This window comes from Eucalyptus grandis, chromosome 7, assembly GCF_016545825.1.
Source record: "Eucalyptus grandis isolate ANBG69807.140 chromosome 7, ASM1654582v1, whole genome shotgun sequence".
In the NCBI taxonomy this organism is placed as follows: Eukaryota; Viridiplantae; Streptophyta; class Magnoliopsida; order Myrtales; family Myrtaceae; genus Eucalyptus; species Eucalyptus grandis.
This window is the reverse complement of record NC_052618.1, coordinates 42,799,412-42,822,406: the sequence shown is the minus strand read 5'-3', so window position 1 is coordinate 42,822,406 and position 22,995 is coordinate 42,799,412. Positions and strand designations below refer to the sequence as shown.

The window sequence follows — 22,995 nt, the reverse complement described above, 5'->3', positions numbered from 1 at the left end:
GATCACAAAAATTGTTATCTAAAAAATATTCCCCCCTCATTTCATCATCTATTGATAAAGATAATATTACAATACGATTTTCTTAATTTTCAAAAATCATCATAATATCGGATCAGATCTTAATTTTTCACAAGATAATTAATTAAACATAACGACGGGCTTGAGTTAATTTTTCTTTTCGTGGGCCTAGCCTAGATTGCTAATTTAAAACCCAAAACCACTAATTCGACCCATTCACCACCGATCCAAGTAAATAAATGTAAAATAAAATGCAAATTAAAAATAAAATGTATCTAAATCTATATGCTTGCAATTAATATTTTTTAGGGATAAAATTAATCGATAAATGATTAAATGGGTCGCCAAAATTTAGGTGTCAACATTTGTAACGCGTGAATAATAATGATTGATCGATTACATGAGAATCGGCTTGTGCTAAATTGCAGTACAACAATAATGAGTTCTAGAGTCAAAGAACATTAAGTCAAAAAATTCCGCCCTAAAATTTTGTAGCGTCAAATAGGATACTTGTCTCGTATACCGCCATTTCTAAATGTCTTTTAGAGAGAAATTCAAAACAAATGAAAATCTGCCACTAATCTAAGTAATTAGTATTATTGCCTCTAATTATGACTTTTAGCTACTCTTCATCCAAAGCATATGTGTCTTGATATGACTGCTCAATACCACGCGCGCTCCCCACGTGCATGACTACTTTCAACCCTTTTACACATGTCTCCAAGTAAGATGAGATTTGTAACGCGTGAATAATAATGATTGATCGATTACATGAGAATCGGCTCGTGCAAATTGCAATACAACAATAATGAGTTCTAGAGTCAAAGAACATTAAGTCAAAAGAATTCCGCCCCTAAAATTTTTAGCGTCAAATAGGATACTTGTCTCGTATACCGCAATTTCTAAATGTCTTTTTAGAGACAAATTCAAAACAAATGAAAATCTGCCACTAATCTAAGTAATTAGTATTATTGTCTCTAATTATGACTTTTAGCTACTCTTCATCCAAAGCATATGTGTCTTGATATGACTGCTCAATACCACGCGCTCCCCACGTGCATGACTACTTTCAACCCTTTTACATAAAGGATGTAAATTATATAAAAAAGAAGCTATAATAAATAATAAAGAAAAACATAACCAGCACGCGAGTTGTAACTGAATTGAAACACTCCACCTGTCGAATCCCGATTATCTCCATGCATCGACTTCGCCTGATTATCGTCGTATTCGGTTGGCGTTGTCCCCACGCATGGAATTTCCCGGTTGAAGGAAGAATGACAGAGAAAATGTAATGACTCTGGGAATCTTTTGCCTCGCAAGTTTCGTGAAACCTTGAAGAGGGGTTTCTCCCTGGTGGGTTCAGGTAGACTTCAGAGCGAGCACAAACAGTGTTGCGCAAGGAGAAAGCAGAGGGTGGTTGGAGCAGCAAGTGGAGAAGAGACAATCCCAATGACCTGACTGATTTTGTCTTCTCTTGGTCTCTTCACGACATTCTCAACGAAAACCTCTACCATGACAAGGTTTCTTTCTATTCTTCCCCGATCTTTGCTTTTTTTTTTCTTTTTTTTTTTTAATTTCCTTAAATTTGCCAAAATTAGGTGTCAACAAGATTTGTCCAATTTTTTTCGTCTACTTATTATTTCAGTATCAACAAATAATTTTAATATCTTCTCTTTTGCCTCGCAAGTCGACGAAGCTTAGGTTGCAAGAAATCGAAACATTGAAAAAGCGAAGAAAAGCGGGAATCTTTTCGCCTTTCGTAGACCTCGAATGGTTGGTTGCCGAAAAGACCTTGAGTTGCTTCTTTTAAGAGTCCATGGACGACCCCTTTACCTTCCCCGTGTCATTCTTCTTCGTCGCTAAGAATGCTCACTTCGGAGCTGAAAAAGGGCTGATGATGTCCGTACAAGCTTTGCGCAATATTCGCCTCGAAAGTTCCTTGAAACCTCAGAGCGATTTTTCCCTGGTGCTTTGATGGGCAAGAAAAGGGGAGAAAGAAACAAGTAGAAGATTTTAGTGCGTGGGTTCAGATGGATTTGGGAGGGAGCACAAACAGAGCGGTGGGCGTGGAGATAGCAGAAGGTGGTTTGAGCAGGAGGAGGAGACACAGTACCAATGACCTGACTGATTTTGTCTGCTCTTGGTCTCTTCACGACATTCTCAACGAAAACCTCTACCATGACGAGGTTTCTTTTTATTCATTTCTCATCTTTGCTTTTTTCGTTTTATCAAGCACTGTTGGTTTTATTCTCGTGGAAGTTCGATGACTTGAGAATTTTCCAAATGATGCTAGTTCGTTGCGCTCTACTTTTTTTTTTCCTGTCCTTTTAGTTAGCCTAGCCTAATTAAAACCTAGCTAAGTATATTAAAATTACCAAAAATTATGTATGACACTTACTTTGATGCTAAAAATTTCCGTCGGCTCACTTTATAGTTAAATTGTAGAAAAAATGATCATTAAGTGCTTCCGGTTATAAATTACGGCCAAAATATTAGGTGGCATTTTTATTTAAGTAATAAGTCCAACATGGATTATGACATGACTATACTCTTCATAAACGACGCCGTATGAGAAATAATCCTTCAATATGCTCTTCCATTTTCTGGGAAAATTTGCATAGAGAAGGAAAAAGAGAGGGAAAGAAGAAAGGAGGGAGATTGAGAACCCCTGAACTGAATCAAAGCCGAGAAGAGAGAGAGAGAGAGAGATCAGCTTGAGGAAGCCTTCAGATCAGGTCCTGGTAATCTCTGTCAGAGCCTTAGTGTCTTTCCTCGAGCTCGGTCAAGACCTTCACTTGTTCCTTTTCGTCCTCCCACCGGCCTAGTGTACAAACACCTAAAAATTGTCTTTGTCGAGGGAAGCTTGGGCTTTGAGCTCGATTTGGCGTGTGAGTGGAGATAAAAGGATAGCAGCTCAGCTTGGTGGTGGTCTCGCAGTTTGGGGCGGCGTCACGAGTGTGAGAGTGCAGCAACCGGCTAGTGAGTCTCGCGTGGCAAGGGACTCTCGACCAAAGTTGGCCGAGCACTCCATCTGTGTGTTTTGGAATTGTGAATTTTTGACTCAATGTGGCCGTAGATATCAATTGTATAACTCCTTTTGAAGGTTCAACACTTTGTAGGAAACGCCAAAGAGGTCTTCATAGTGCAGGGGAGGCGTCTTTCACAGAAAAGGCAAAGGGGAGTGTAGAGTTAAAAAAAAAAAACAAATGAAAATTTGAAAAGTGGTCTTTTTCTTCTTCCTTGGTGTTTTGTCCGCTTCAACGAAATACTCGATTGCAACCTTGTGCCGCCGCTGATCTTCTTTCAGCAGCCACTGTCTGAGACGCTATCCACACTTGTTCTTAATAGCTTGAGGTTTCAGATCCAAGCATTTCCAGGGCAGAAGTAAGCGAGACCACTCAGCTACGATGGCGGCGACAATGGAGCTTCTCTCCCCCCACGACGATGACAGTGGCGACGGAGCTTCTCCCACACTACAATGATGACAACAGTGACGAAGCGTGGTCACGACTGAAGCAACCACCTTCATCATCTTCCACTTTCCTTCTTTAATCTTTTGCAAATTGAAAAGGAGAAAACCTAATTTGGACAAAAACCTTAAATTGCAAGTAAAATTACGGTTTATAGTTGGGGTAAACATATAAAGGACATCGTTTTGGACAATTAATGCTAATTATACTCTACGGTGAATCATGTCAATTTCAAAATTTAATAAAAAAGTATCAACGCTAGATTTTTTAGCTAGATTGGCGTTGGCACCGAAATGATTATTTTTCAAAACTTTTTATATTTAAGTGATCCAAAATAAATTTTTGGCATCAAAAGTTAGTACCGTACACAATTTTTGGCGCTTTTTGTTTATCCCTAAAAACCATGCATTCGACTTGGTGAGATAGAACCCTTTATGTTTCTACTTTGTTCGGAAAATTCATTAGGTATTTTAGGAGTACATGTTATGTTGTACGGAATTTGGTCGACGTATTGTTTGAATGTTGAGGTTGGTTGGTCCTATTTGACATTTGGCGAGCTATGTTCGTAGGTGGAGACTATACCGGAGACATTTCAGTCGGTCCAGCATTATCTCGGATCGCAGGTCTACCCTTTGCTGGAAGAGACACGGGCGAGTCTGTGCTCGAGTTTGGAAAATATTTCTTCGCAGCCTTTCACTGAGGTTACTGACTCTGTGAAATGCACGAGAAGTGGGAACACATATGCTGTTAAGGCCGGTCGGTGGAGCAATGAATCCAACACTCGTGGCAAGGAAACTTACAAAACTTTGCCTGGAGATATCTTGATTCTAACTGATGCTAAGCCTGCAACTGTTCCTGACTTGGAGAGGTCCGGAAGAAGATGGGTGCTTGCATCAGTAAAGATGATTGGAGGAGACAATGAAGAGAATAAGGCAACGTCATCCACAAACTTTACAGTAAGGGCATTATTGGACCATGAAGTGAATAATCCCTGGAAGCCAATCTATGCAATTTTCCTGACAAATATAGTCACTAACAGAAGGATATGGGATGCGTTGCATAGGTCTCTGAACTTGGATATGGTGAAGGAAGTTCTCTGCACAGATTTGGTGGTACGACTTTCCTTTTCGCACCTTTAGTCCATTTAGACTTAAAATTGCTATTGTATTCCTCTAAGCTTCAAAACTTCATTTTACACCTGTCGATTTGTAAGTTCCACTGGAAATAAGATAAATGATGCTTTAAGCCATTCTGTTGCATTAAAAGATAAGGATGATTGTTTCTTTTAGTTGGTCCACATCATTATGTGGAGATGAAAGCAGATATGGGAAATTAGTGAAGTTATGTCTTCAGTAGGGCAAATTAATTCCTTGGAGGCGACTTACTCATTAGTACTAGACCTTAAAATTTTCTGTACCATATTTATATCATGGGATTTGAGTTTGTGCTGTGCAATGCTCTTTATATCATATTAACACCAATTAAGTTTCAGAACCTTCTACCATATTTACATGGTCTGGATTATCACAAGAAATGTGTTTTGGTTGCAGGCTGACAAAGTTTCTAATATTTGTATTACGAAAGGTAATGGTTCTGCAAGTGAGAGCCTTGACGAGAGATTGTGCCATGATCTGAATGAATCCCAAAAAAATGCAGTTGGGGCCTGTCTTAATAAACTCAAATGTGGGAACAAGCCATCTGTCGAACTGATATGGGGTCCTCCTGGAACTGGGAAGACTACAACTGTCGCTACACTGCTATGTACTCTCTTGAAAAGGAAACGTAGAACCATTGTTTGTGCTCCTACAAATGTTGCCATCAAGAGAGTGGCATCTTGTGTTCTAAAGCTGCTAAAGCGATCAGATAATGGTATAAGCACTGAAACGAAAAGTTTTCTCTGTTACTTTGACATGCTTATTTTTGGGAACAAGGAGCGGCTGAAAGTTGATGCCAACATTGAAGAAATATACTTGGAACATCGTGTAGAGTGCTTTTCCAAATTCACTAGTCTAAATTCCATGATAGATACACTTGCCAACTGTGTCCGTCAATACCACATATTTTTGGAAAACGAACATACAAAAAGAAGCAAATCAGGAAGTGATGATGATGGGAGCGGATGTGGAAGCGGTGAGCTTAAATCATTTCTTGAGTTTTTCAGGGACCGATTCAAGGCAACTGTCCAGCCCTGCGGAGATGCCTCAATATTTTCTGTACTCATATGTCCAGAACTAACTTCCAGAATATGACATCCCTCCTTAACTTACTAGATTCTTTTGAAACTTTATTCTGTGGAGAGAATTTGGATTCGGAGATGATGGAGATAACTCTTTCACGTGATGAAGTTAGCCTGTTTTCATTTGAGACGTCCATGGGTCCACTATATAATTTATACATGAAGATACAGGAATGCCTTTCCTTGTTGCTAACTGTTCGTGATTCTCTGAAGGATTTAAAACTTCCAAACTTTACAAGTAAGGACATGATAGCTGACTTCTGTTATCAACATGCTTCCCTGATTTTTTGCACTGTTTCTAGTTCATATAAGCTGTACTCCGTGGAAATGGAGCCTCTCAATTTACTGGTAATCGATGAGGCAGCCCAGTTGAAAGAATGCGAGTCAGTAATTCCTCTGCAACTCCCTGGTGTCAAGCATCTGATTTTAGTTGGAGATGAGTGTCAGTTGCCTGCTATGGTTGAAAGCAAGGTAATGTTAAAATATCTGAAAAGTAACAATGTATTTGGTTTTGAAAGATGTGTAATATCCTTCTCTTCATTTGAACTTAGATGGGCTAAATGTTCTATACCCAACGTCCGTTGAATTTTATATCATGTTTTATTTCAACAGCTTTCTAATAGGGCTGGTTTTGGAAGGAGTCTGTTTGAACGATTGAGTTCACTGGGTTATTCAAGGCAACTTCTCAATATACAATACCGGATGCATCCATCAATAAGTCTGTTTCCAACTTCAAACTTCTATAAAAACCAAATTTTGGACGCGCCAGATGTGCAGAGCAAAAGTTACAGAAAAAGTCATTTGCCATGGCCGATGTTTGGCCCTTACTCGTTCATAAATATTCCTGATGGACGAGAACAAATCGGTGATGACGGCTGTAGCCTTAGAAACCCTGTTGAGGTGGAAGTTATCTCGAGGATAGTGAGGAATCTGTACAGAGGTATGTCAAGAGAATTTTGTACATATTGCTTCGAGCACATGGATATTACATGTATTACTTAATCATATAGGTGTAGATTACGGCCATTCAAAGTTCTTTTCCTTGGATATTTCTTTTGAAGTTTTGCGACATTCATAAAATGATATCATTTTTGTGATGGTTTTATTTCCTTTTCTTTGCAGCCTGGGATGGGTCAGAAGAACATCTGACAGTAGGCGTCATATCTCCCTATGCAGCTCAGGTTTCTGCAGCTCAAGCTAAACTTGGAAAAAGGTATGAAAATATCAAGGGCTTTATGGTCAAGGTGAAGTCGGTGGATGGATTCCAAGGTGGTGAAGAAGACATTGTTATAATATCCACCGTAAGATCAAACTCACGTGGGACTATTGGGTTCTTGTCCAGTACTAAGAGAACCAATGTTGCTCTTACCAGGGCCAGGTACTGCATCCTCTTAACTGTGTCAAATTACATTTTTAGAGTGATATAGCAAGTAAATCCCAGAGTTAATTTCCTATCTGTAGGTATTGTCTGTGGATTCTGGGAAATGGGAAAACACTGAGAAAAAGCAAATCTGTGTGGGAAGCTTTGGTTGAGAATGCTATGAGCCGTGGATGTTTCTACAATGTTGATGATGACAAGGACTTGGCTAAAGCCATCTTAGATGTGAAGAAAGAGAATAATGAGCTTGATGACCTGCTTGACGGAAGCAGTGTACTTTTCAGAAATGCTAGGTGGAAGGTAAAAAGCTTTTGCTCAACAGTATTCTATGGCTACATTTCTTTTTCAAAATAAACATTAAGTTTCAAAGAATTTGTGACAACATATCTTATTGTCATGCTATGGTCTTTTCAGGTTCTTTTCAGTGACAACTTCCTGAACTCGTTCCGAAAGCTGACATCACTCAGGACAAAGATGCCCATCATCAACCTTCTGTCAAAACTCTCCAGTGGCTGGAGATCAAAGAAGAGATATGTGGATATAATTTGTGAACACTCATCTCATATTGTGAGACAATTTAAAGCTGACGATTTCTATGTCATATGCACGACTGATATTGTAAAGGAAGAGAGATACATCCAAATTCTGAAGATATGGGATGTATTGCCTTTAGGGGATGTGGCAAAATTGGTCAAACATTTGGACAGCATATTCGAGACATATAGTGATGATTTTATTAGTCGTTGCAATGAGAAATGCATTGAGGGGTAAGGCTGATAATTTCTTCTTACTTAAGATAGGTAGCATATCGCTTACTAAATTAATAAAGCATCTCTTTTCCGGATAGATGACTAAAATATCTTGAATTGATGTTATCCCCCTATTTTCTTTCATTTCACATGCCTCTTCCTGTTATAGGGATCAGGAAGTTCCGAAGACCTGGCCTTTTGATGTTGTGCGCTATCGAAGTCCTAGTGAAGATCAATTTGGGAGTAGTTCTGATGCTGATGCTTCAGATCATAGGTTGTATGGAGAGAATGCAGAAGTGAGTGAGAGTTTGTTTCTGACAAAATTCTTCCCCTTCTCATCAGATGGTAATGAAGCGAGTTTTCCATCTGAAGTAACAGAGAAAGAACAAGAGATAATTCTCTTCCCCAGAAGCACTTTTATACTTGGGCAATCTGGAACCAGAAAAACTACAGTCCTGACAATGAAGTTGTTGAGAAATGAGAAACTGCATGATGTAGTAACCAAGGGATTTCAGGAAATCCAAAGTGGTATCAGCCACAGAAAAGATGCCTCTCTGGGAATCAATGTTGAGGAAATTGGTGAAGGAGCAGAGGATTGCGTAGTGCGCCAGCTTTTTGTGACTGTCAGTGCAAAATTATGTTTTGCGGTCAAACAGCATTTGTCTCAACTTAGAAGGTACATAAAATGTCATTGGAAGATGTTTGAAAAATAGAATAAATATTCTGCAATTTTTCCAATGAACAAACATATGCAAGGTTAATGGATTGTCAAATCTTCTAATGAATTAGTCCGAACAAGGAGATAACCCCTTTGGCATGCTACTATTTTTCTCCTAGCAGAGAAGCTCAATCAAGATACTCCATATATAGACTTAAGACAATATAAATGTAGCAAGAGTGCATGGGTCAAATCAGTGCTTTGCCATTCTCGGGTGCTACCACTTGGCTTTGGCTGCTAGAAAATAGATTTAATCATTGCATGTTAGAGATCGACATCATCTGCTTGCTCATTTCGAACTAAAGATTAATTTGTGTGGCAATAGTCCCTATTTTGGTCTTTGTGCGATTTCTTTAGTTCGCATTTCCACTTATTGGAAACTTCCATATTCAGCTTTGTGATTGTAGCATTGTACGTTTAGAAAGAAAATTTATTTTAAATGAAAATATGCAATTATGAGCAGAATCGAGAAAGGACCATCTGTTCTACAAATCCTGCTGTGGGGGAAGATTTTCATTGCCAGCTGCTGTAAATGCTATCCATGTCTCGTAATATATCAGTACAATCTTGGTGCATCAGCATGTTCTAATTCCCTTTTCGCTGTTAAGTGTCAAGTAGAAATTATGAGATTGCATGTGTAGTGTAGGTATTCCCATCAGTTTGTTAAGTATTAATTTTCATTTCTAACTGCTAGCTGAACTATCTTGCAGCTCCAGCATTGGTGCAAAACATAGAGGAGGAAGCTCTTCAGTTGGTGAGATTGTTGATGACGCAGCATTATTCAAGGATATCCCGGATTCATTTGTAGATATATCTCCCAACTCTCATCCCCTTATTATAACTTTTCATAAGCTTCTGATGATGCTAGATGGAACAGTTGGGGCTTCATTCTTTGAAAGGTTTCCTGATCTAAGGGAGTTTTGTCATGGCCAAACCTACAATTCCAGACCAGTTGCCTTGCAAAGTCTTGTAAGAGCAAAGGAGGTTACTTACGAAAAGTTTTGTGCAGTTTATTGGCCTCACTTCAATGACAAGACAAGAAGGAGGCTTGATCCTTCCAGAGTCTTCACTGAAATAATGTCCTGTATAAAGGGTGGTCTTCAACCAGCTGATGGTTGTGAAGGCAAACTGGACAGACTAGCTTATGTTTCACTTTCAGAAGGTCGCGTCTCCACTCTGAGTGTTCAGAGAAGAGAAAAAATTTATGATGCGTTTGAGGATTATGAAAAGATGAAAATGAAAAATGGTGAATTTGATTTGGCCGATCTTGTCAATGATCTTCATCGCCGTCTTTTTCATGGGCAGTTTACCGGTAATTTGGTGGATTTTGTATATGTTGATGAAGTGCAGGATCTCACCATGAGGCAAATTTCACTGTTCAAGTATATATGTAGAAATGTTGATGAGGGCTTTGTGTTTTCTGGCGACACCACGCAAACTATTGCAAGGGGAGTAGACTTCAGTTTTGAAGATGTAAGGTCCCTTTTCTACAAAGAGTTCTTGATAGATTCAATGGATGGACCTGATATCAGAATGGAAAAGGGTTGTCCTTCCAAAACTTTCCATTTGAGCCAGAACTTCCGCACTCATGCTGGTATACTCAAACTGGCGCAGAGTGTTGTTGATCTTCTTTACCATTTTTTCCCTTTTTGCGTTGATGCTTTGGACCCCGAAACTAGCTTCATAAGTGGCGAAGCCCCAATTTTACTTGACTCGGAGAATGAAGAAAGTGCCATACTATCAATTTTTGGGAACGATGATGTTAGTGGCAAGTTCGTTGGCTTTGGAGCAGAGCAGGTTATTTTGGTTCGAGATGATCACTCTAGAGATGAAGTTTCAAACCTTGTGAGAGGGCAAGCCCTAGTTCTGACGATAGTGGAATGCAAGGGGTTGGAATTTCAGGTAGGCGTGTGTCTGGTTTGGATTGTTTGCTATGGGATTTTAGTGGTAGCAGCAATAGAGATTTCATGAACATTTTTTCTAATGGGTCTTGACCAATTTGCTGCCAGCTGTTATTCTGTAAAATGCTTTGATTTGTATTTTCATTCTGCGTACCCTTTTTTGTATGTAGACAGTGGCATCTAATTACACATAATGTAGAATTTGTTCAGGCTTATGTCGACATCATTCTCTAGCTTAATTGACAATATCAAAGATCGTGCAACTTCACGATTGATCTTGATTGGCTGGTGTGTCAGAATGAGTCCAAATATTCTTTTCCTAAATTTTTGAGCTCTGTCCATGTATTCATGAAACTTGAAATCTGTCATTTCGGTCTTAAATCAGATGTTTTTACTTGAAACTTTTTTGCTATGACATCGTGTAGGACGTCTTATTGCACAACTTCTTTGGCACATCACCTCTGAAAAATCAATGGGGGTCATTTATGGATACATGAAGGAGCAAGCTTTGCTCGATAACAGCTCTCAATGGTCTTCCCCAAGTTTTGATGACGTGAATCACGATATATTATGCTCTGAATTGAAGCAATTGTATGTCGCAATTACTCGGACAAGACAGAGATTGTGGATATGTGAGAATGCCCTGGACTTCTCCAAACCAATGTTCGACTACTGGAAGAAGAAGTGCCTCGTTCAAGTTAGGTTGGTAGATCATGCCCGTGCAGAAGCAATGCAGGTCAGGAGCATGCCGGAGGAGTGGAAGTCACAAGGTTTTAAGGTTTGCTGTTTTTCTGTTCTTTTCTTTATTGTTTGTTTCCTCTTCAAGGAATTGTTATATTGGCCTCATTTGGAGTCAACATGATCTGTGAATGCTAGGGATTTTGGAATGACAATAATAACTGTAGAAGTATGACTGATCCTGAAAAAAGTGTGTAGAATGTGGACGTTCTAAGGTACAAAGTATGGTGATCGATTTGCCAACTTGATTGGTCTTTTAATAATTTGGCCAGTTGCTTCATTTAGGCACAATGGTTAAACCACATGATACCAATTTTCCTTGAATCTTTATCGTTTTTTGAGGTTATCAGGTCAATGGCAGTGTCTTTCCTTGGTTCAAGGCTACACCACTGATTTTTCCAAAAACGGAGGACCGTGTTTTTCTATTTTTCTTTTTTCACCTTCTCTGAAGAAGCTGTTGATCTCTCTTTTTATTTAAACTTTGCAAGCTCTTACATGAGGGTAACTACCGAATGGCAACGATGTGCTTTGTGCGAGCAAGGTACGAATACGGGGAGAAATTGGCTAAAGCCTCTGCTTTCAAAGCAGATGCAGATCTCAAGCATGTTTTAAGTCCAAAAGAGGCTTCGGACCTTCGAAGGCAGGCTGCAGAGATTTTTGAAGCAATTGGTGTGGCTGACTCTGCAGCGGAGTGTTTCTACATGGTGAAGGAATACGAGAAAGCAGGTATGATGTTTACTTTGTTTCAATTTCTTTCGAAATGATAAGATGGACAATTTATATGCTTTAGCTGCTTCTTTATATTTCTTCTCGTCGTAGTGATGTCAAAGCTGCCTAAGAACGAGGTAGTTTGACATTGATCTCAATTATGCTCTTATTAATAGTTTTTACATGCATGGTACCCTCTCAAAATTTTCTCTCTCAAAATTTCCAACAAAAGAAATTCAGTCTTACTTGTTTTTCCCAAATGGCTTTGGTGATTTGAGCAGCTGCAAATAACGTTGACTTCATGATTATGCCTTCGCTTTGAGAAGTTGATTATTTTATATATGACAACACGCCTCTGCTCTCTTATGAGCTTGGAAAAATTTGAGCTGCAAAGTTCTTAACACTGACTGACCACACCCATAAGGTTAGAAAAGCCGTGGCTATCAGTTGAATACTCCATATATACTCTGGTTTATCAGCAACTTCTTGGTATTGTAGTCACCTCTGGACGTTGATCTTGTTTTGTATCTTGACATCGGACAATATGGTTGAGCTGTGCAAGAGCATCTCTGGCAACTTCCAAATGTCCCTCTGCTAATTTTTATCTTCTAAACATCGTGAAGTTATTAAATCTTATGGAAAGATCAGGACACTAGAAATGGGACTAACATTAAATTTTTTTGTGCTTCAACAGGTAGTATATTTATGGAAAAATGTGGAGAATCTGCTTTGCAGAAAGCGGGAGAGTGTTTTTCTCTGGCTGGGCACTACAGTCGTGCAGCGGAGGCATACGCAAGAGGAAATTTTTTCTCCAAGTGCTTGTCCAATTGTGCCAAAGGAGAACTTTTTGAAATGGGTCTGCAATATATTGGGAATTGGAGAAGGCTGGGAAATGAGGACAGGGGAATAGTAAAGAAAAGTAAAGAAATAGAGAAATCGGAACAAGACTTTTAGAGAGTTGTGCCCTTCATCACTATGACCTCGGAGACTACAGGGCCATGATGAAGTATGTGAAGGCTTTTCGTTGCATTGATTCAATGCGAAACTTACTCAAGAGGCTAGGATGCCTTGATGAGCTTATCAGTTTGGAGGAAGACTTTGGTAACTTTTCGGTGGCAGCAAAGATTGTGAGGATGAAAGGTGACATCCTTCGCGAGGCTGATCTACTTGGAAAGAGTGGACAAAACAAAGAAGCGTCAATGAATATCCTGTGGTACGTGTTATTCTATTCCCTTTGGGCTCCTGGAAGCAAAGGGTGGCCCTTGAAGCAGTTTGCACAAAAGGAGGAGCTGGTAGCAAAAGCCAAACATCTTGCAAAGTCCGAGCCTATTGCCTTCTACGAATATGTTTCTGTAGAATCAAGCATTCTGCTAAACAAACAGAGCAGCTTGGCTGAATTGAAAGAATGTTTTAGTGCTTCCAGGAGAAATGGAAGTGTCAGAGGTGAAATGCTATGCGCTCGAAATATTCTGGACTTCCATCTTCGTCAAAATATCTCTAATTTTTTTTGGGAATATGATTGGCTTGTCGACCCAATGGAGTATTCTGAACCACGGATCCTGGGGAATGAGATTTCCATTGACTCATTGGTGTGCTTTTGGAATCTTTGAGAGAGAAGATTGTTAGAATTATAAAGTGTGTAGAATGTGTGGAGATGGTTGAGGAAATGGAAAATAGGTGCTTTTGGGAGTTCTGTTTGAATTACTTTGGTGTTTTGGAGCAACGGACCAACATGCAAGGAACTTATCACCTTCTAAACCCAGATGCTGATTGGGTCAGAAACATAGACAAAAGAATTCTTCGAAGAAATGGACAATTGGTTGCTTTGGAGCTTCGACAATTGGTCTCTGCTGCTCAAAAGTATTGGTATTCTGAGCTTACTTCTCTTGGTATGGAGCTCCTGGACAAATTGGATGCACTTTATCTGTTTTTAGCAAAGAGTTCTCTGTCGAACTTCTGGCAAAGCAGATGTCTTGTTCTCTTACATGAGGTTGCAAAGTTCCTTCAAGAACTCGATTGTCCCAATCCCTCCTTCCTGGATAGCGGGGCACTGGAGGGTTTCATCGACACATCCTGTAGGAGGTACTTTGGTCACATATTTCCTCTTGACTGGCGAACATCACCAGCAGAGAATATGATATCTCTAAGAGGAAGTCAGGCTTCTCGCCTTTTACTTAGAAGAACAATAAACCTGATAATTTCGAAGAAGAATTTTTCACATGGGAAGATGGGTGAGCTTGCGACTTTGGTTCTTGGGTCTGGAATGCTCGATGATGATTTGTACAGGAAAATTGCAGAATCATTTAAAGGAAATACGTCATGGGAGGCATTCATGGAATGCATTTGTCGGGACGTACCATCAGAACTTCCTCAGGCTAGCGATGGACCCGAGGAAATCTCTTTGGCTTGGAACCTTTATCGAGCTTTGGCAGATACTTGCAATGCTAATTGGACTGAAAGAAACTCCATAACACCAATTTGCTTTTTGTATCTGTTGGAACGACTTTTGATTTTGTTTTCTTGCTCCAAAGGGCAGTTTTATGCAACCAAGTCTTCTCTAGTTGAATGGCTAATCTGCCATGACGGTTTAGGAAGGCGCAGCCTCAGTTTCAACCTGAGAAATTGCTTGGAGCCCATCATTGGGTTCGTTACTAGCACTATTAGGCAGCTGCTTTGCAATGAGGAAGAAACCAGAGAATGGATCAAAAGATCAAAACTAAATGTGATGGAGTACTACCCGCTGTTGGTCTTGAAGTTGGTTCTGTTGGTTTGTTTGCTTCACTTAAATTTTGGCATCAGTCCATACTTTCTCAATGATTTGCTAGGTAAGAGTTGGATTTCTGAGCAATTACCTCCAGAGTTTCTTCGTATTCTCTCACATTGCCAGAAGAGGAACTTCCAGAAAACTTCAGTTGGTGTTCTCGCCAAAGCATTCAAAAAAGTTGACGATCCCCTCGTAATTACCAATTTCGCTGCAGATTGTTCCAATTTGTTGTGTCCACATGCCATCATTTTAGACTTGAAATCAAACAAATGCAAGGAAGAGATTATGAAAGTTTTATTCCCCAAAGATGGAAGCACTGTGAGCTCTTGCAAGTTGCAAGATCTGACTGAAGTTTCCGAGGATTCCTCTTCATCTTCCAACGGTGTTCCAGCACCAGTTGTGCATTTGGTCAGTGCAAACACGTTGTCTTTGGAGCATGAATGCGAAGGACACAATTCTGCTCCAGTGAAAGCTCAAAAAACCAATGATGTGAAGAGGGATGGGCAGCCTGTCGTTAGGCGCTGGTTAATGGCCCTCGGGGTTGGGGCGGTGCTTGGTTTCCTAGTGTGGAAAACAGGAACAAGAACAAGGGCAATTGCAAGTCCAGAGGTAAGCAAAATAGAAAGGGAGTGGGAAGAGACGAATCCGTCTTCATTGTCCTATATGATGTTTTTGATTGAAAATTGTGCGTTATAATCTACAAGTAATCCACCTTCTTGTATATACATGTGGAACTTTTTAGTATAACAGTTCTTAGGATTGAAGTGAAACAGATCTCCCAGACAGGAAGGTCATTGCTCTATAAATTTCCTGAAGTTCTAGCAGTGAATAGTCATGAAAATGTACTGTTCCTTACTTGACTGCAATTGTTGTTCCTTCTTTTTCACCTCTCTGAACTTTTAATTCTCTCATGCCTCGTGATAGCTCAAATGCATTAAAAAAATGAGAAAGAAAATGTATCTTATTTACTTACGGATCATCTTGATATAGAAGTTTGCCTGATTGGAGTGAAAATACGTTACGAGATCCGGCCTGTGACAGCATTTGTCCATATGGGAGTGTACATAATTTATCTGTTGGTACCTTCCCAGACGAAGGACGACTCCATCACCGGAAAACTCTCCTATTTGTAGACAGATAAGCACAACAGTGAAGCCAAATCTGGATCTTGCTGGAGGATAAAGGATGACATTACACTAAGATTTGAATACTGGAACAAATCTGATCTTACAATGAGTCACCTCCTGAACAGCTTTTGTTTTGCTAAGAACTCGTCTCCACTCCATGGCTATATGATTTCGGGCCTCGGTATTAATTGAGCAATGTCAATGTTGTAAAATAATGAAGAAACTATCAAATCTTGCAATTAAATTAATGTGTAATCACCGGAGAGGAAAAAACAAAGAACACAAGAGTGTCGGTTCCTACTATATGAAATGAAAAGAGTGGACAACAAATAATCTACTAAGAAATCGGAGAATTACTGAGTTATAATTGCTCAGACTTGAGTGTTTGCCAGCCTTAAATTATACCCAAAACTCACAATACAAAACCACCCGTGTGTTCAAAGCTTCCTTTTTGCTCGTTTATGTTGAACTCCTCTAATCGTGCAGCAATGATAAAGCGCTTCGCTTGGCCAATCTAAGAAGCTCCTGTGCTGTCAAGGCAAAAGAGATGTGTCATGTCATCTAATTTGGACGCATGAATTCAAATTCAAGACATAATTTAACAGTCGACACTCAAAATTGCTGATGAGATTAGCTATTATCGAACCACTGAGATGGATCCTCGAAAAGCAAGTAGCAATAGCAATGCACCTGCTTTGATTTGGAAGAACTAAGGCGGCATTCTGTGTACCTTGAAGTTGAATGGAGTTATGATGTCCTGAACTTGCTTATCAAAAGCTTTGTCAAATACTGATAAATTCACCTTATTTAACCCGATTATTAAATATAAGAGAAAAATCGATTTAATTGTCAAAATGTGCAGAACCACGTCTCAAAAAAAAAGTGAACATGTAAATTATGTAACATATCTTAACGATTTCCATTGGACTAACGGCTGAAAATGACAATTTTATTAATTATTAATGAAAGAATATAAGAAAAAGGAGATATGATATCCAAATCATTTGATTCCTTTTCAATGAACTGTCGCTATCTTAATAAAGAAAAACGTGAGGGCTTAAGAGATTAATGACATGAACTTTGTGCTCTAATTAAGTATGAAATTACACATTTTAGTTATAATCAATGTACCCAATTGAGTTGGGAAAGAAAAATCATCCTAGATTCTTAACCTAGTACATAAAAACCAACTTATGTTTCATTCAGTCCGTTTATTTGTAAGAGATCCAACTTGACCCACCTAAACTCAATTTTAGAAAATGAGGAAATACATTTTTTGTCCCTATTCATTCATTCCATTTATTCGTAAGAGATCCAGTTTGACCAACCTGTACTCAATTTAAAAAAAAAAAAAAAAAAAAAAAGGTAGTTACATTTTCTGTCCCTATAGTGTTGGGGGAATTCAATTTTCGTCCTTATCCTTCGTTTGGTTATGAGTCTAATCTTGGATTATACTTCGACGACAATCAAAGTCATTCCATCAAAATTTCCTATCAAAATTCATCAGAAATTGCTGAGATAGCACTAGTTACTGTCTCGTAGCTCCTACGGGAGTAAGTCTCCAAAAAAAAAATATATATATACAATTTAAATCTGCATACTTTCTATAACGCTAAAATTTAGTTTATGATATGTATGTGCGCAAATCTTTATAGTTTATACTGGTACCACTTAATATTATTAGAGACACTTTAATGATTTAGACCACTTAATAGACAGTCAAAATAGTGGTTAGAAGATTTGAAAGTCAGTCTACGTCTTTATGAAACTAGTCCTCAATATGTCCGTACGAATTTGAACGGAAATAAAGATGTTGCATATAGTAAAAACGATCTTAATGGGCGGTCGATCTAATCAAGTATATTTGCAAACGTAAGAATCACTAATTGACACTTGGTCTCGATTTGACGTTTTCATTAGGTTTGGATGAATACGATGAAAATAATTAAGTACTCATTAGAAAATTTGTTTTGTCAATAAAATAAATTACATGGACTAAAATTGATCTTTCGTATAAGTATGAAAACTACAACTGTAATTTGTACATGTACGGTCCACATGTCAACATAGGCAGTGCCGACTTAGCACTTTCCGGCAAACTCCGAACGGAAATTCGATGGTAGAACTTAAATTGTGGCCGTAGAGTAGGATAGATTCCAACTTGTAACCAAATAAAGTGAGATCAGAATTGAGTTCCTCCAATACAACACGGGCCAAAATGTAACTACCCTAAATAATTTGAGAGTCAAGGAGCTACGGTTTGATTCTTTTTGGCAAAAATTCACAGTAACGTTATGCCAAAATAACGAGAATTTGTAGCCAACCATTGGCTAATGAATTATTGATGCTCGATAGCTTTTACAATATACCATATTTTTCAAAAACCCTAAATTGATACATTTATTATAAATTTATCCCAAATTAATTTTTTGATTATCAAAAACTCTGAACTGGTACACTTATAATTTTGTTCTTTCTCGAATTACTGTTCATCCTCTCTCCCAAGAGGGGCGATTTTCTCACTGTTCACCGGTTCTGATCTTCGCTCGGCTTGGGCGATTTAGCCATCCTTTTGCTCCGATTTCTGGCGCTCTTCTTCCTCTTGGCAATCCTTAACTCTTCACGGTATGCATTTGTCTTCTTTTGCCGAAGTGGAGAGCTCATCTACCCTAGTTTCGCAAGTTCGTCTAGTTCGACGCTGCAGTAGCTCCTGCTCGCAGGAGCTGCTCGAGCTTGTCCGGAGCTCAACCTGAGACTTGTGGTGGTGGTGGTGTTCCTCAGCGTCCCTTCTTCCTCACTTAGGCCCTGGTATGGATTTGCTATAGGGTCTAGTGGGTTGTTTGAGGCTTTGTAGGGGCACGATGGCATCCCCCTCGGATGCTGGTCGTCAAGGTAATGGGAAGGGGAAGGGCCCAAGCTCCCCCACTCGTTTTCCTGCAGGGCAAGTTGGTAAGCCGACTCAAGACTCTCGACCTTTTGAAGGGTCCGTCTCGGTTGAAGGTGGATCTAGCCATGGGCCAATCTCCAGGCCATCTTGGGAGGGGCGGTCCAGGGGTCGTAGCCGGTCTCATGGCCCTTCCAATAAGGCTCTGAGTAAGCCAAAAAGCTCCTCAAGACCTCCCCAACCCAGGTCTTGGGCCAATGTGGCGTGGCTGGCCGCGAAAGGTTATGAGTTGTCCTATGCTCCCTCGGATGTCGTGGGGGAGGAATCTATTGTTAACTTGTCTACTGAGGTGTTACAAGCCGCTGACCCTAAGTGGAATGAGTTCTTGGTGGGCCATTATGTGGGAAAGCGACTTCCTTTTCAGCTCACCGAACAAACGCTAAAGAGCACATGGGGTCCGAAACTAGTAGATGTGCTAGCCGACAACCAAGAATTCTATTATTTCCACATCCCCGATCCGGCGTTTAGGAGAAAGATCCTTGAGGAGGGACATATCACTGTGGCTAGGGTGCCACTCATTCTACAACAATGGAAACCACTCATGGAGTTGAAAAAGAGCAAGCATTCGGCAGTGCCGGTTTGGATAAGGCTTAAGAACCTGCCACTTGATCTTTGGTCTGCACCAGCAATAAGTGCTTTAGCTAGCTCCGTTGGGAAACCGCTCCATGTGGACCAACGCACCAAGGGGGAAATGATGATTTCCTTCGCCAGGGTGTGTGTGGAGATCCAAGCAAACCACCCGAGGGTCTCAATGGTGAAAGCTAATGTGGATGGTGTATCTAGGTCCATAGCTGTGGAATATGAATGGAAGCCCGTGGAATGCCTCAAGTGTGGGGTATTTGGCCACAATTGTGCTGCTGCCCCCAAGTCCTCTCAGCCTCCTACAGCCCCGAAGACTAATCCTTCGACCTCTGCCCCTTCGGAGCCTGCCCAAGCCTTTAGCCTACCCCCGGATGATCCAGTGGTCTCCGAGCAAGGTTGGAAACAGGTGAAGAGTAAGAAGAAAAAGTCCCAACCTCAGTTAGAGGGAAACTCCTCCACGCCAAGTGTGAGCGAAGAGCTGAGGCCCTTGAAGCTCAGATCAACAACATTGGTGAAGAGGTTACCTAGCACCTCTACACGCAGACCTCCCAAAGGGCTTTTGACCTTTTCGGAGCATGTGGAAGTTGCTCCATCTCCCTTAGATGACATAGTTAGTCCTTCTGAGCATAGTGACCCGGCGTTGGTCAGTCCGCTTGAGGTGGTAGGAGGAGCAAAGTTCCTTTCGGATGACGACCTCCTCTCCCCATGCACCTCTCCGAAGGCAGCTACGGTGGATATGAGGCCAACTTCAGTTATGGATCCTCCTCCATCGACATTGCAGGACAAACTGCTTGCTTTGGCGCCGGATCCTCCCCCTCCAGCGACCCGGCCAGCCACACCCTACACTCGATGTAGTCCATCCATAAGGAGGTAATGCCCTCCCTCCCTCTTGCAAATATGTATATAGGATGTTGGAATATTAGGGGGCTTGGCGCCCCTCTTAAGCAAGCGGAAGTGAGGAATCTAGTCTTGACGAATCGTTTATCCTTAATCGGCCTAGTTGAAACTAAAGTTCCTCACAATCTTTTCAATGCCGTCTTGACGAATCGTTTATCCTTAATCGGCCTAGTTGAAACTAAAGTTCCTCACAATCTTTTCAATGCCATCTCTGGGAATCTGCTGGCGAACTGGTGTTGGCGAGCTAACTTAGAATACTCCAATAGGAGTAGAATATGGGTTGGCTGGGATCCTACTACGATTTCCTTTGAACCTCTCTCGGTCTCTGATCAAGTGATTCATGGGGAGCTTTGTTGGTTGGACTCGAGTGTGACCTGTGTGATTTCTATTGTTTATGCTGAACATTCCTTTTCTTCTCGGCGTTTATTGTGGGAGGATTTGGTTTCTAGAAGTGCTGCTCTTCATGATAGGCCGTGGCTTGTAATGGGAGACTTTAATGCGATTAAGGATCCTTCGGACAGACTGGGTGGCATGCATCTTTGGTTGCCGAGCTTTGATGATTTTGGGCTTTATCTAGACCAGGCGGAACTGGATGACCTTAGGTACGTGGGGTTTCGCTACACCTGGTCAACGTCTTCAGGCCCTGCGCGCAAGGCAAGAAAGATTGATAGGGTCCTGATTAACCCTTGTTGGAGCCAGGTTTTTTCCTTTTCGGAGGCGTCCTTTCTCGTGCCTGGAATCTCTGATCACTCACCGATGGTGGTAAAGGTAGAGAATCCGGTTCTTCGAAGGAAACCTTTTAAGTTCTTTGATTTTTGGATGCAACACCCGGACTTTGAATCAATTGTGAAGCAAGTCTGGGAGGCTCTAGGGTCAGGGGTGCCTATGTTTAGGCTTGTGCACAAGCTGAAGGCCCTCAAAGGTCGACTCAAGCAATTGAATAGGGATTCATTTACTAACATATCCGTTAGAACGTTTGAAGCGAGGGAAGCCTTGAAACAAACTCAAGTTGGTCTCCTTCAAGATCCTACAAGTGTGGTTCTAGCTGACTTGGAGAGGGTGCAACGAAGATCCTTAGTGGAGCTCCGATCTCAGGAAGAGTCAATTTTTAGGCAAAAGGCCAGAGTCAAATGGCTCAAGGAAGGTGATCAGAATACGAAGTTCTTTCATCATTACGTCAATAAGAGACAGTTGAGGAATAGAATTCTTTCAGTCGTGGATGCTTCAGGTAATCAAATCACTGAACCTCAAATAGTTCAATAGCATTTTGTAGACTACTTCCAAGATCTTTTGTTATCAAGGCTGGATTGTGAGTCCCATTGGTGTCGGATCTAAGGGAAGTTATCCAAACTTGTCTGAATGATGATCAGATCGCCACCCTCAATTGTCCAGTTTCTGACTTAGAGATTCGTGACACACTTTTCTCCCTTGCTCGAGGGAAGGCACCCGATCCGGATGGCTTCACAGTGGAGTTCTTCAAGGAGAATTGGGACACGATGGGTCAGCTGGTCACGGAAGCTGTGAAAGATTTCTTTATTTCGGGGAAGCTCCTTAAGGAAATTAATAACACCATTTTGGTGCTGGTTCCGAAGGTACCCAATGCGACTACTGTTGATGACTATAGGCCTATCGCTTGTTGCGACACAGTTTACAAGGTTATTACTAAAGTGCTTGCAAAAAGGATTGTTGCCATGCTTCAGGACCTTGTAAGCCATTATCAAAATGCCTTTGTTAAGGGTCGTCGCATTAGGGATAATGTCCTCTTGGCACAGGAACTTTTCGCTGGTTTTCATGTCGAACCTTATACACCTAAATGTGCTATAAAAGTTGACTTCAGGAAGGCCTATGACACCGTAAATTGGCAGTTCCTTGAGAGTGTGCTACTTGCTTTTCGATCCCCTGATCGGTTGGTTCACCTCATCATGACTTGTGTGAGGACGCCTCGGTTCTCTATTGCGTTGAATGGGGAGCTTCATGGTTTTTTTCCCAGCGGAAGAGGCCTGCGCCAGGGGGATCCCATATCTCCCTACTTATTCACGTTGGCCATGGAGATACTCTCTGGGATTCTTCGGAGATGCTCGCGTCAACCAGACTTCAAATTCTTTTGGAGGTGTAAGTCCACTAGCCTTTCGCACTTGTTTTTTGCAGATGATATTTTTCTATTATGTGAATGTCACTTGCCTTCCATTAAGCTAGTTAAAGAAGTTCTTCAGAGTTTTTCATTATGGAGTGGCCTTATTCCGAATCAGAGGAAGAGCGAGGTATTCCTCTCTGGTGGCCAACCAACTCTTCGGGATCAAATCTTACAAGAACTCGGATTCCATGAGGGGCAACTTCCAGTTCGGTACTTGGGCGTTCCAATCATCTCCTCGAGGTTGGGGAAAGCGGATTGTGTTGCTCTTGTCAGGCGTATCACCTCTAGGGTGGAATCCTGGACACATCGGTTCCTTTCTGTAGCTGGTCGTCTTCAACTGATTAGGTCAGTTCTTCATGCCATACAGGCCTACTGGGCGAGTGTTTTTATTCTGCCTGCAGAAGTGCTGGATAAGATTGAGCGGATCCTTAGGCAATTCCTCTGGAAAGGACCTCAATTGGGTAGAGGGGGAGCCAAAGTATCCTGGGAGGATGTTTGCATTCCTAAGGTGGAAGGCGGTCTGGGTATCTGGAGGTTGCGTGAATGCAATAAGGCGGCTATGCTCAAACATATCTGGATATTATTTTCAGATAAAAAGTCTCTTTGGTGTAGATGGATCCACTCAACC

The 22,995-nt window shown here is 40.8% G+C and overlaps 2 protein-coding genes across 4 annotated transcripts in view; both read left to right on the top strand.

Moving 5' to 3' along the window:
- Positions 1 to 15,519, top strand: part of LOC120296358 — a 38,894-nt gene extending 23,375 nt beyond the window's left edge. The window contains exons 1-3 of one of the 3 annotated variants that reach the window (XM_039318245.1): positions 10,954 to 11,251; positions 11,700 to 11,937; positions 12,614 to 15,519. In XM_039318245.1, coding sequence (XP_039174179.1) covers positions 13,574 to 15,379 — 1,806 coding nt within the window. In that variant the 5' untranslated portion in view covers positions 10,954 to 11,251; positions 11,700 to 11,937; positions 12,614 to 13,573 and the 3' untranslated portion in view covers positions 15,380 to 15,519. Of the gene's footprint in view, positions 1 to 10,953; positions 11,252 to 11,699; positions 11,938 to 12,613 lie in introns of those variants that run through there. The other 2 variants (XM_039318247.1, XM_039318246.1) reach the window with 2 other exon arrangements.
- Positions 1,323 to 10,964, top strand: LOC104455602 (the record flags this gene model as incomplete). Its single annotated transcript, XM_039317824.1, is given in 12 exon segments — positions 1,323 to 1,541; positions 1,709 to 2,207; positions 4,061 to 4,603; positions 5,042 to 5,678; positions 5,681 to 6,198; positions 6,340 to 6,667; positions 6,850 to 7,105; positions 7,189 to 7,405; positions 7,520 to 7,872; positions 8,024 to 8,530; positions 9,283 to 10,474; positions 10,899 to 10,964. Coding segments are annotated over 11 exon segments (4,773 nt in total), but the record flags the coding sequence as incomplete, so codon positions are not given.
- Positions 15,520 to 22,995: the final 7,476 nt, after the last annotated feature.